Genomic DNA, 14,203 nt, shown 5'->3' with positions numbered 1-14,203 from the left:
TCGCTCGGCGCCCCGCCGCGCGGCCGCCCGTGGAGCCCCGCGCCTCGCGCCCCGCGCCCCGGCCGGGCTGCGGGCGCCGCGCTCGCCCAGGTCCGCGGTGCTGAAACTGCTTCCTTTTGAACCGCCGGGAGAGTCCGGCGGCGGGAGCTGGGGCTCGCTGGTTTGCTCCTCTTGGGCTGGTTGCTGTCAGGTTCCTGCAGCCAGGCTGCTACCCACGGCGACCCAGGTGGTTGCCCGAAGGGTCGACTCCCACCAGCTCCTGTGGCCGGGACGGATTCTGGTGCCTTCTGGCGAAGACTGGGCAGGGTTCCGTCCTGACTTCCGAAGTGGAGTGGAGCGGAGGGGGGACCCAGTGGCGGGCAGTGCGGGCAGGTGGAAGTGGGCGAAGCTCCTCCGGCTCCGTGTGGGAGACCCGGGGGAGTGAAGGGAGAATGCCGCCGGAATGGGCCTGTCTGAGGCGCTGCCTGTGGGGAAAGTAACCAGATACCTGGGAGCGAGTGTGCTGCCACAGGGTGCTGCCTTTCCGCCCTTTTGGGAAAACATCATCGAGTCGAGATGCAAGTATTGGGAGACAAGACAACTCTGGAGCGCAGAAATGGTGACCGTGGGTTTTTTAGGGGAGCATCAAATACTTTTTACAATGAGTATCCACAAGATCAAGTCAGTTAAAACCATAGCCAAATGAATATTCTAACTAAAAGATTGTCATTTCTTACAACTCCCTGAGGGTACTGTAGGTGTAAATTCAGTTTTTTTTTTTTTTAAATCGATTTCTGTGCCGCTTCCTCCAGCCAGCCCCGACATGTAAGTACGTGCCATGTGGGGTGGGTGCTGTGGATTATGAAGAGGATTCAAGTCACACACACCCCCCCCCCGCCCCCCGCCTTGAGCACCGCCATTCGCACCTGACTGAAGTCTCCCTAACCCTTTGCAGCGCGCAGACCGGTAATTCCAGTATCTGAGAGCGGACCAAGTGTGGGGTGACATGGCCCAGGGGAATAATTACGGGCAGACTAGCAACGGGGTGGCAGACGAGTCACCCAACATGCTGGTGTACAGAAAGGTAAGAATTTCTTCAGTTTCTTGGAGAAAGGGAAAGTTTTGGCTTCCTTGATTTTGTTTCCTCCCCCAGGGGAGAGTGTATATCAGTTTTGTGGCCTCGTGGATTTCCCAAATTGCCAAATGCTGCACACTGTACCTGAAGATAATCTGGTGTTCTCACTGTGTAGACGCACAATGAAGTAAATGAGGCCAGCCATGCTCTGCCCACTCCTTTCCCTGCTGATTTCACATAGATTAATCTGCAATCAGCAATATCAGCAAGTTTGGGCATCCCACATATTTTGTTATACATGTGATTTTATAACATCTGTAATAGTTTTTAGAAGCTTTTTCATATACTCCCCCTAAGCATTTGTGTTGTAAGGATTATGTAAATGTATAACATGTTATACGCTTTGCAGTTCCGTGACAAAAGTGAATGTGCCTGTGAATCTATGGTTGGTTTATTAAAGATTGTACTTGTGACTCTTGTGACTAAACAATTCTTTTTTTTTTTTTTTTTTGGTCTTAGCCTAAATTTTTACTTTGGGTTATTTTTATGATTTTGTTTATGGGTATTTTAGTGCCATATGACGATTAAATAAACCTTTATATTCAGTTTTTTTCCCCCCCCACGAACTGATCTGACGGTTTTATACATTTTATACCAATGCTATCGGCAACAAACTTCTAGACACCGAGCTACCATAATACAAATGCATTTGAATATTGTGTGTGCTTTAGAGTGGTTGCTTAGGTAACTTCATTCTGGTCACAACCAACAATAGTACTAAAATTAAGGAAGCAATATTCTTTATTTAACTTCTGTACCAATCATTTCTATTGCATTTTATGTTGGGGTTATTTTTCTTTAGCATATTATCTGTAGTGCTTATTGGGCAAGATTTCTTTAGTTAATGTTAGCAGTGACAAAAAGGAAATCATACCTTGGAATCAAGAAAATTGTTAAAGGTCTAATTAGCATGAGCCCACTGAGGAGTCTGGGATAGTTTCTCTGTGTTCTTTCATGAATACAGCTGAAAAGCTGTATGCTACCTTGACCTGTACTAAATCGAAACTCTCCTGCTATGTGGGCCAAAATCATTAAGAGGTGGTGGTGAATATGTGTTTGAGGGAATATTGTTATTGCTTTAATGTGAAGGTTCATGGGCATCCTGACACAATGTTAGCGTTTTTTTTCTCTACCCTTACAGACAGTACTGTTTTATGTGTCTGGGACAACACAGTATGATAGGAAATAAAAATTGGAGATTAGTTGCCTATTTTAGACTTAAAGCATCCCAACTGGATAAATTAAGAACATAATCCACTTGAGCCTAAATTATTACTATTGTATTTCTACATCAGTTGAAAAAACTGGATATTTGCCACCCATTCTGTATAGAGTTTGTTCTGAGAAGGCTATTTGGAGGGCAGTTATGTGTTTTTAAATAAGTTATAATGTTTTCATTGCTTGGTATTCTTTTAATATTATAGTATGCAAGAGGTGGCAATTGTAAATTCTGTACATTGCATGTGGAGAGTTGGACTTTTGGATGTAAAACTACAGTAGTTAGCTACTTTTGTTCAAACACTATATTCTTTTTCTGGTGCCTTATAGAAGACGAGGGCTATGTTGATCAGACACCTAATGCTTATCTTGATTAGAAATAAACTTAGTATGACATGAATCAGTGTTTCTCATTTAGTCAATTATTATGAGAATAAATGAAAAAAATGAGGCTAGGAGCTTTAGAAATAGTTATTAGATTATAGAGTGTACCCGAATTCTTATTACTCATTTTGAATTTATGCTGTAAATTGTTGTATGACACCAAGTTGTTGCTAGTGCTACTTGTAAGTTAACAGACTATGGCTTCAGGGAGGAGGTATGATGCCTCATTCTTTTAAACATTATTTTGTTGGTTAAGCTTGGAACTGCTTGTGCTACTTATTTTGCCCTCCTTTTATTAGCTCTTTGTTTCATATTAATGACACAATTTATTTTTAGAAAATATTTCTCTGAAAACTCGTTATTAGAAAAAATAACTCAGTTCAGTAATTTGTACTCATAATGCATAACTATGGATTGCCTACCTATTCTTTTATTCTTTGAGCACATATATTTTGTGTTTGTGATATAAAGAATAATGTTTAAATAGCAGATAATTTATATAATGAAAGGCACATCAAAGTGGCCCATGTCTGTCTGGAGTCATAGGGTCCAACATCACGGTTTCATGTGACCATTTTACCAGTTTCTTGTGTTTTCTGTGTTCTATGGGCTTTACATTTAATGTATTTTCCAAAGAGGCCAAATTTTAATGTGAAGAACACCAAAGTGTTTGGAGAGGGGCGTAGGACTACTATATGTTACTAGGACATTTCATCTGCTCTACCTGCTTAAAGGAAGAAGCACTATGTTACAAATGCTTATCAATTATGAAGTCAATCACAAGTTTAGAAAACTTTGGGACCACAGAACATTGCTCAGTAGCAGTGCAGAGAGTGGATAAACTGCTGTTTTATCAATGCACACCAGTTTTCTCCTTCTGCTTCACTGTTGCAACACCGTTCTTGGAAGCAGGTTCTAGGCTAGAAACATTCATAGTGTTCTCACCGTTTCCCCTCCCCCACAGGTCACCTCTTATTTAGTGTAAGGATTCTGGTGATTTACACACATGGAAGATATATATGTGCTGTTTCCATTTTGTCTGGGCAGGCTATGAATGACATGTAGCAACATTCCTGTGAATGAATAACAGGTAGTAACCCTTCCTGTGAGAGAGGGGAGACAGTGAATGGTTAGCAAAGCGGCACACACAGAAAGGAGCTGGGACGCATGCCTTTCTCATGTTGGCAGCTCTCTCTCCTATTATGATTATCCTCATATGGATTATAGGAGTTCCTCCAAATGATAGGAAAATTCCAAGGGTCCCTTCCATGGAGAATTCTGTAGTGGTGTTATGGGAAAGTGCACAGTGTGTAGGACAATGATGCTCTAGGCCGAGTGAGTGCCACCATGGTGCAGGCTGGGGACAATGGTGATGCTGCCTCATGGTCAAGGTTGGGACCTGCAAGTCAGGCTGGGATGTTTGTGAGTTGCTATTTGGTTTAATGTGGGGGATCCCAGGTGGAAAGATGGGTGGAATACATAAAGGGGATTAAGAGATACAAAATTCCAATTATAAAATAAAAAAGTCACGAAGATGGAAAGCACAACATAGGGAATTTGGTCAATAATATTGTAATAATGTTGTATGGTGATAAATGGTGATGACACTTAGTGTGGTGAGCACTGAGTAACGTATGGAATTATTGTATCAGTATGTTGTAACCTGAAACTAACATAACATTGCAAGTTAATTATACCTCACTAGATGAATTTTAAAAATGAAGGGCCTCTGTAGGCTTCATCTGATGTCATAGGTACACTTTAAAAATCCATATGGACAAAATATATGCCTTACCAATTTGTCAACTCATAATGCTGTTTTCTTTCATAAGCATGTGATTAAAGTTAGAGTGGTTATGCCATTTTATGTATTTGAGAAGACCTTTTTTAAAAGCTCATAAAATATGAGGCTTGGCCACATTTAATTTGGGGGGGCTTTCGAGGCTCCCTTCAGACAGGCCTTAACTAGAAGGGAATTAGAAGTAATCAACTTCCTTAAGAAGAGACCCACTGAGCTCCAACTTGCCTTGGCTTTGGGCTAGCTTCTTGAAAAATTTGTAGAGGTGACGCCTTAGAACTCAGTTTTGTTTAAATACCGTTCGCATTCTTGCTCTTTCCTGGGCAGAATCCTTGTTCTGGGCGTAGCACTGGCTACAGAGGGTGGCTGAGCTGGAACCCAGGGGACCAGGAGACACATTCCAAGTTTGGTGTCTGGCCAGCATGCTGCCTACTAGACAGTATACATCACTTTTTGTCCAGCAGCTGACATTCCTGCATTTGAAAAACAAAATATCTAGGACACCTTGGGGCCAGTATTTCACATTGGCTGGAATGCTGAGTTCTCACTAGCAAGAATGCTCAAAATGACCAATAATTTCTGGTATTACTGCAGCAACCATTTATGCTTCGACTGCTGGAAAAGAAAATCAAAATGTTTTCCTTGTTCGCTACCTTAGTGGGATGAATGTGTTTTTGGTGGGAGCAAACCTGCGTGTCCGCCACACCTGTGCCCTCCCCTCCCCTCCCCATCCCTGCCTGCCCTCTCCTTTGTCCCGTGTTCCTCTCCTCTCTTCATCTCCCATGTACTCACACTCCTTCCAGTTGCTTTTTCCTTTTAATTTCTTCTTTCAAAACAGACCTAAGCGTGAAGGTATGTTTTCCCTGAGATGATGCTCTGTTTCATTGTAAAAGAGAAAATGATGCCTTTTGGGGAAGAGAGCAGATTCCAGTCTGGTTTGGGTGCCTGTTATGCATATGCTCATGGAGGGATCCTTTCAAACTTGGTCGCATATGTACCATGGGGTCCAATATGTTGCTGTGTATGTGGTGTGGCAAAACGTTAGTCTTTAAGGACCCACTGCTCTGTTCTTGAAGAGCAAGAGGGGCCCATTGGCCTTTCCTGCAGAAAGGTGTGGTGGGAGCTGTCACCCCAGTAGGAAGTCACCCATTCTGATTGGTTTGACCTCGACCTTGCCTTTGAAAACTATTTGTGAAGTGCATCTGCTCCACGAGAGTACTTGTACCCATAAGAAAGGGGAGGGACTTGCTCCTTCTTTGGAAGGAATCAAGCCACTGATGTTCCTGGTCTCTTGGGGGGTCGGGGAGGGAGTTAGCTGACATTTTCTCCATTAGGTCAGTGCCTCTGTCTCTTTAGGATTGTCCAATCTGGTCAGTCTTGAGGGTGTCAATATCCTCCCCCACCCCTTGAACTCCATTATAAAAAATAACCATTGACATTTTTGAACCTTACTTATCTTGGTCTTTCTGGGTTTAGGGTGCTGGTGAAGAATATTTATCACTGATAAGAAAAAGGCCCATGAGAAAAGAGAGGGATGTTTGCAAATAGATCATCACAAAAGGCCTGGGCCTTTAAGCCCTCAGATTTCTCAGTTAGGGACTTCGATGGGAGGCAGGGACCAGGAGACATGTCTTGACATTGCTGAAAAATCCCAAAATGGAGTGTCTTCTATAAATTAGATTATTTGAAAGCACCTTTCTGGACTAAGGGAGAGTGTCTCCTATAAAGATGAACTTTGTCTGAATCAAATGCGGACCTATTTTCCCCTCAGTGACATAAATACCAACATGTGCCCTGAGATAGAATAGGACCGTCATCTGTGTTAGTTTTGCTGAGCAGCAGACATTTTATGAGTAATAATTCAATGATGGATTTTGGATAATAATTAACTTGAGTTCAGAGCAGGAAAGCCTTGCACAGTTGAGCTTCTCCCTCACCCGTTCGTTGTTGCTTGCCAGTACTATTTGTGGGATTAAGACAAGGATTTGTGGCCTGAATTTTATTTCCTTTATTTCCCACCTCCAACCACCCCAAATCTAATTGATCAGAAGAGAGTGCAAATGTAGGAAAGAGAAGCTATCTAGGGATTTTATTGCCTCCTAATAGCCTTCGTGGTTCTACTGAGTGATGGAAAGCAGGGTATTTTTAGGTGGTGTGGGTGATGGAATGTGTTCACTGCAGAGAATATGGAAATATTTTGGATTTGGGTAGTTTGGTGACATAATAAATGTTAAGTCTCCTTGAAAAACAGAATTGTGGGAAATAAGCAACACAGATACTTGGCCCCCACTCTCCCTCTCATAACAGTGAAAAGGAGGCATTGGAAGGTCAGAGTGACAGGGACTTCTGTCTTACAAAACACCAATCTAATTATAAAATAATTGTGAATGATAAAGTGGGTACCCGGTTCCTTAGGGAAAAAAAGGCCCACTTCTCTCTGCCATTTGCCCAAGGCAATATGAAGATTTAACATACCCTCTTTTCAGTTCCCTTTGTCTAGTGTCTAATTCAATTAACAAAGGTCTCAGGACATTGGAACTCTAATATCATGAACTTGGTTCCAGTTCCATTAAAATAGCCACCTGGTCTAGGCTGGAATATTTTGGCTGAAGAACCCGTCCAGAGAGATAAGTTGCTCTTCTGCCTTCTGAAAAAATATGGAGGAAAATGTCAGCTTTGTGACATTAGCTGGGTTCTTAAGAGTACGTCTAGGAGCCATCTCATCTTTGTCCTTCCTGGGGATTAGCAAGTAAATGTTTTCTGAAGGAGCCAGTGTGCCGAAGTGGAAGTAGCGTGTGCACTACAGATGTGTGGTCTTGGTTTTAAATCTTGGCTCTGCCATTGTTTGTACGGTTGTGGGTTAGCAGCTAACTCCTTTTGCTTCAGTTCCCTTATCTATAAAATAATGAAAACCAAAAATGTTTCCTTCGTAGAGCTATTTGATGACAAAATGAGTTACCTAAGGAAGTGTCTTGTAGAGAGCCTAACATATATTAGATCATCAATCAATGTTATAACAACAATAATCAAAATTATTACTCCTATTTATTTAATTAAAATTATTAAACACCTTGTATGTGCCGTGGGAACCACTATGTTGTTAAATTTTTTGATAAAGGGAAAAAGGTGAATATTTTCATGTCTTCCTGATAGCTAGGGAGGCAGATTCTGTAGAATGCTTTGGTAGTACCATTTTCATGACACTTACAATGTCCTTTCTAATATTATTTAGTCCTGTGTAGCTAGCTCCTCTTTTTTTTTTTTTTTTTTTTTGGCTAGTTTCCACTTTTTAATAAGCTCTTTGAACTGTTATATATCTCTGAAGTCTGTACAGTTCCTTGGATATTATGTAAACTAAATAAAGCCTTTGAATCCAGGAATTTCAGAAGTGAAAGGGAACTTAGGATTTGTCCACTTTTTCGTTTTGCAGATGATGAAATTGAGGGTTAGAGAAGTAACACAATTTGCAGTCACACAGCTTGAATTCAGGTCTTTGTCTTTTGATGGTTTTCTCTTTTATTTAATTTAAAACTTTTTTTTTGTAAAACTGGGCTATTTTAATTTTTAAGATTTTTTTCATTTATTTTATAGAGAGAGAGCACATGCCAGTGAGTGGGGTAAGGGGCAGAGGGAAAGAATCTCAAGCACACTGCGCGCTGATCACGGTACTGAGTGTGGAGCATGCCGTGGGCAGGACCCCGAGATCATGACCTGAATCGAAACCAAGAGTCCAATACTTAACCGACTAAACCACCCAGGCGCCCCTATTTTAATGTTTTTTTACAATAGGATAAATAGTTCTCTTGATGACTGCAAGTATGTAAGGCTGTTTGGTGATATTCAGAACCACCACAGTAATGGTGGTTTCCTGATTGGTGTGTAGTCTGCAGTAATTGTAAGGAGTTCCTTGTCTCAAACTGCTATCAAACCAGCAAGACTGCATTCCGGCATCCATCATTTTTAGTATTGTTGGTAACCTGGGCATCTTTTCCCCAAATAACCTTGCCTCATTAGGACACAAGGCTCAACTCACTCATGTTCACCTCAAGGACAGTACCTTTAGTAATAACACCCAAAGTTGCATATAGTGGGGATGAGGGATTCTCTTTTACACCCAGCACTGGCAGGCAAAAGGTGGCTTTCAGTTCAGGATGTGTTACATGGGCCTTTTTGACACATAATCCCATTGGCCTAATGAATTTTTCATATTTAGGTGGTTTCTGAGTAAAGCCATCTCCAAAAAAGCAGACTTTAGTAACCATCCTCTTCAATGCTTTCTTCTTTCTCTTTCCTGTTTGAATAACTTTTAATACTTCTGTTTCTCCCTGGGCAGAAACTTTGGGCAAAGGAACTCCCACTTTCCTGCTTTCTCTTTTCATTTTTGTTTAATCATATTGGAAAGTACTTTAGCTTGGGACGGGCCCTCCCTGTCCACTAGATATGCAGGTGCTGCTCCTTGTGGAGGCTTGCCATCATTCTTTTGTTTGGTGTTTCTCTTTTCATGCATCTTTTTTTTTTTTTTTTGGATTTTATTTATCTATTTTTCGGAGAGAGCACGAGAGCACAAGGGGGAGCGGGAGAGGGAGAGGCAGCTCCCCGCTGAGCAGGGAGCCTGACTCTGGGCTGACCCTTCGGCTCAGGGTCCTAGGATCATGACCTGAGCAGAAGGCAGTCACCCAACTGACTGAGCCCCCCATGTGCCCTTCTTTTCATGCATCTTGATAGTTTCATTTGTATATTCTCAGCATGGCGCTGTTTATGGTAGAGCTTAGCTTTCTGACCAGTCATCTTTTTTGCTTTCTTTGAATATTCATGAGCCTCTTGATCTTCTTTCTCTTTTTCTCATGGTGATCTGAAGGATAGCCATAGCACTTCTGTGTGTAACTCAGTATATTCATTTTGTGGCATGGTGACGGCCATAGAGCCGCTGGGTACAGCTGCTGGGACGCCAAGAAGCTCTCCGTTTTTGGGTTTCACAAACCTGTGAGCTGACTCCACGTACCCTGAGATGGGAAAGAGGCAGTTCTAAAGTGACCAAGTCCAGATAAAGCGGGACACGTGGGTTCTGAACTTCTGTTCTTCACGTTCTCTCTCTCTCTCTCTCTTTTAAAATAAATGCAGTAAGTCCTTGTGTTTGTAGTTGTAGATGGATTACTAGATTCCTTTTCTCTTCCACTGTACTCTAGCTTTTGGTGCCCCAGGAATGATAAGGTAGGGAGCTTGGTCTGCCCCATTTTGGGAGTAGCTCTGTTCTTCATTGGATCCTGGCTGGAAATTCTAGGCGGATGAACACACAGCATGTGATGCTCTGTGGCAGGACTGTCCAATGGAACTTCCTACCATGGTGGAAATATCTTACATGGACTGTCTAATACAGTAGCCACCAGCCACAGGGGGCAATGGAACCCTTGAAATGTGCCTATCCCGGACCTGAATTTTAAATTACGCTTAATTTTAAGTAATTTAAACTTAAATAGCCCCCTGTGGCTAATGATTGCTGTATTTGACAGTGTTAAGGAGTAAAGACCTTTCGGAAAACAGCATCAAACCCAAGAGAAGAGATAAAAGAATATGCTATACCTACTCTGACACTTGGCACACGGTGCTTGCAACAAAATTGGGCTCAACAAATGATTTTTTAAGAGAATAAAATAGAAGTGAAGTTTTGAAGGCAGACAGTGGCCTGATAAGGAGATGGGAGATATTGGGATAAGTGGCATCAGCTGCCTACTTAGTTTATTTATTTATTTTCTCATCCTGTGAAAACTTTCAGTGTCTGGAGAGGGTGACCCTCCTAAGCTGAGAGGATAGTGGTTGTGGGTCCAGAGCCTGCAGATGCCAGCCAGGAAGGGCACTCACAGGTGCCTGGGTGATTTGCTGATGTCAGAGGCATTTCAGCTGATCTCCATCTTGTGGCATCTCAGAAATGCACCCGAGCTATTCTAATTCCTAACAAGAACGAGAAAAAAACAGAAGCTTCCAGGTAAAAGGGGCTTAAAGTGGTCGGAATCCTTGCGGAGAATTTAAAATTTGGGTAAAAGGAATCCTTTTTTTCTTCTTTTTAAGCTCACTTCTCTTTCCTGTGTCTCAGAAAGTTGAAAGGAAGCTAAGCCTGTGGGGAGGTGGCAGCAAGAGGGGGCAGGGTCTCTTACTCTGAAGGGCTGGATGTGGATTCCTGTGCCGCCCCTCACTAGCTGTACCAGCCGGGGCATATTTCTTACCTTCTCTGAGTTTCACTTCTGTCATAGAATTGACAGAGACTACTTCACAGAATCTTTGAGAAGGTGAAATGAAATACAAGTGAAAATGCCTGACTGAGAGTGATGGACAGATAATACTGTGGACTCTTTTTGGGAGTTGTGGAAATTACCGAGACTCCTTGAAAGAGTAAACTTTGCAGAAGGCTTCCTGATAAGTCTTCCCCAGCTTGCCAAGTGTCCCCATGGCTGTAGGTCATTTAGAATCTCAATTGACGTGATTTCCCCTGTTCGGTCATTGCTGGAAAATGTCAAAAACAATATAAATCTACGTGACCTTCTTTGGCCACACAAAGCTTTTGAATGTCAGGCAAACTGATTCATTAGCTACTTTTTCTCTTGTACAGAAATCTAGGGAGATTTTTCACCCCTATTTAAGATGACATATCCCAAACATTTTGGAGAAAATTCAGTACCACCTAGAAAGAACACATTTTACCGACATTTCAGTCACTGAACTTTTCTAGGTGCATTTCCTCTGGTATTTAATGCCGTATGTCCCTTGCTCTGTCTTATACTTAGTATTTTGTTTTGACTTTTGATTTGTTGTTAATTAGAATCATTTCCGTTTATTGAGTGCTTACCCTATGTCTGCTTCTTTACAAATATGACCCATCTTCCTTAAAATAATGTTGCATGTTGGTTATTAGTATCCTGTTTTTCTAATAAGCCAGCTGAGACTGCCCAGGGATGCCCAGGGACTAGTGGCAGAGCTGGTGTGCTTCATGAAGGTTGGAACATCTGTCTTTCACTGCTGCGTTCCCAGCACCCACAAAAATGGCACATAGCAGTTGTCCCAAATATTGATTGTATAAATGCACAAATGAGTGAATGAGCAAATGAATGAATGCTTGGTCCAAAGATCCTACTCTCGCCTCTTCACTGCATTGCTTCACGTCATGACTCTCAGAATTCAGTTCCTCTCACTATGTGTGCATTGAGCCCCGGCGATTTCTCAGCCCCGTGGTAGGCCCCGGGGACGGAGTTGTAGACAAGGCAGACAGCGTCTGAGCCCTCACTCAGCTTATTTCACGGTGTCAAGACAGATGTCAAGCAACTATCGTAGGGTGATTAATGACATAGAAGGGGAAGAACTGGGTGATATGGAAATTTATTTATTTTTAGGTCATCTGGTTCCTAAAATAACTTTTATGTTGATCTGTGTCTTCTAGTTGCAGTTCTGAGTGCCCAGCACAGTGCCTAGGTTCATACAGCCTCTTGACACTTAGCGAGTACTCAGTAAATGAACTGAATGGAGCTAAGCTAATGTTGAAAATCTTCAGGGCTTTACTGAGACAACTGAGACAAAGGTGTGGTTTTATCCCTTAGAAAACTAAATGTCTCCTTCCATAGGTTCTCAATCAGGTACCCCCCATTCTGGCAACTCGGGATTGATGAGGCTGTCCCTGGCCAGCAAGAAAGGGGAAAGAGACTCTTGTAATTAGAGGAAGGTGCTTGTTAAGCTTGAGGCTTTGCAGTCAGACTCCTGGATTAAAAACTGACGTAATACTTGTGAGCTTGAATCAGATTACTTTGCTTCTTTGAGTCTCAGGTTCCTCATCTGTAAAATGGAGATGGTAATAGGTTATTATGAGGAGTACATCAATAGTGCATGTAAAGCCTGGATGAGTAGGAAACATTCAATATATTTTAACTATTCTTTACAAAAGTCCAAAGAAAAGGAACTGGGTTTCCCTATAAATGGAAGTGGTAATATCTGGAGAGCACTTCCCTTTGAAAATTTTCTTTCTTACACATGTTTTGGAATTTGCTGCTCTTCGTTGGCTCTTGATAACTTTGTTAAAAACTGTTTCATATGGTAAAAGTACAGTAAAAATTACCTAAATTGTTCAGTTATGGTACAATTCAAACAAATACAGCAGTGGAAAAGATAATAGAAAGGACGTGCTTGTGCCCATCCCATACAAAAGTCATTAACCATGAGTAAATCTTGTTTCATTTATACTTCCTCACGGATGCTATCCCCCAGGTGATTGTTTTGAGGCAAATCTCAGAAAACCTGTCTTTTAAGACCTAAATTCCTTCATATGTGTATAGGGTACTTTTAAGGAAGTTAAAGGTAAATGAAATGATAATTATTCTTTTATTCATCTTGAGTCCTCAGTATGATGGCACATCCTACTCTGTGAGTTTTTTGTTTTTTAAATATTTGCTCAAATGGGTCTATCATTCTTTTTTTTTTATTGTGGTAAAATATATATAACAAAATTTACCATTTTAACCATTTTTAAGTGTGCAGTTCAGAGGCATTAAGTATGTTTACATTGTTGTATAACCATCACCACCCTCCATCTCCAGAGCTCTTTTCATCTTGCAAAACTGAAACTTGTACCCATTAAACACCAATTTCCTATTCTTCTCTCCCAGCCCTGGCAACCACCTTGCCACTTTATGGATGTGACTGCTCTTGGGACCTCATATAAATGGAATCATAGCATATTTGTCCTTCTGTGACTGGCTTATTTCACTAGTATAATGTCCTCAAGGTTCATCCAAGTTCAGTTATGTGTCAGAATTTTCTTTCTTTTTAAGGCTGAATAATACTCCATTGTACGGATATATATCACATTTTGTTTATCCATCGTCTGTCAATGGGCAGTTGAGTTACTTCTACCTTTGGCTATTGTGAATAATGCTGCAATGAACATGGGTGTACAAATATCTACTTGAGTCCCTGCTTTCAACCCCAGAATTAGAATTGCTGGAGCATACGGTAATTGTATTTTTAATTTTTTTGAAGAGCCATCGTACTAATTTCCTTAGTGGCTGTACCATTTTACATTTTCCAGTACACAGAGGTTCTAAGTTCTCCATATCCTCAGCAACACTTGTTATTTTTGATAATAGTCATCCTAATGGTTATGAAGTAGTATCTCATTGTGATTTTGATTTGCATTTCCCTAATGACTGAGCATCTTTTCATGTACTTATTGGACATTTTTATATCTTCTTTGGAGAATCCATGAGCTTTCAAATACAGATAGATTGTCCTCAGGAATGGTTTTGGCCTATGAACTATATGACCATTTAGATTTCTGTCTAACCAAAATTCTGTTATTTGTGTTTGGAATTTAGCTTTTTAATAATGGGGAGATCTTTAAAGTTCTTTCTATTCTTAGCTTCCAGGTTTTTAGCTAAGAGTGAAACCTCCATGATTGACCCTTTTAGGTGATGGTAGTGATGAAGCTTGATGAATAAAAAAGAAATAAATAATAACACATTTAAAAATAAATGTTTTCGGGCGCCTGGGTGGCTCAGTCGTTAAGCGTCTGCCTTCGGCTCAGGTCATGATCCCAGGGTCCTGGGATCGAGTCCCACATCGGGCTCCCTGCTCGGCAAGAAGCCTGCTTCTCCCTCTCCCATTCCCCCTGCTTGTGTTCCTGCTCTCGCTGTTTCTCTCTCTATCAAATA

At 41.4% G+C, this 14,203-nt stretch overlaps 1 protein-coding gene and 1 pseudogene across 7 annotated transcripts in view; one reads left to right on the top strand and one right to left on the bottom strand.

Annotated features, from left to right (window-relative positions):
- Nucleotides 1-931: 931 nt before the first annotated feature.
- The window catches only part of RGS7 (regulator of G protein signaling 7), a 522,489-nt gene continuing 509,217 nt past the window's right edge, over nt 932-14,203 (top strand). For 6 of the 7 annotated variants that reach the window (XM_044916417.1, XM_021682686.1, XM_044916419.1 and 3 more), the window contains exon 1: nt 969-1,063. In XM_044916417.1, the coding sequence (XP_044772352.1) occupies nt 986-1,063 (78 nt within the window). In that variant the 5' untranslated portion in view covers nt 969-985. Of the gene's footprint in view, nt 1,064-14,203 lie in introns of all 7 variants that reach the window. The other variant, XM_021682684.2, reaches the window with a different exon arrangement.
- Nucleotides 8,438-9,422, bottom strand: LOC110574059 (annotated as a pseudogene).

Source organism: Neomonachus schauinslandi, chromosome 6 (genome assembly GCF_002201575.2).
Source record: "Neomonachus schauinslandi chromosome 6, ASM220157v2, whole genome shotgun sequence".
Lineage (NCBI taxonomy): Eukaryota > Metazoa > Chordata > Mammalia > Carnivora > Phocidae > Neomonachus > Neomonachus schauinslandi.
The sequence above is the reverse complement of the archived record's forward strand: the minus strand, read 5'-3'. Positions and strand labels throughout refer to the sequence as shown.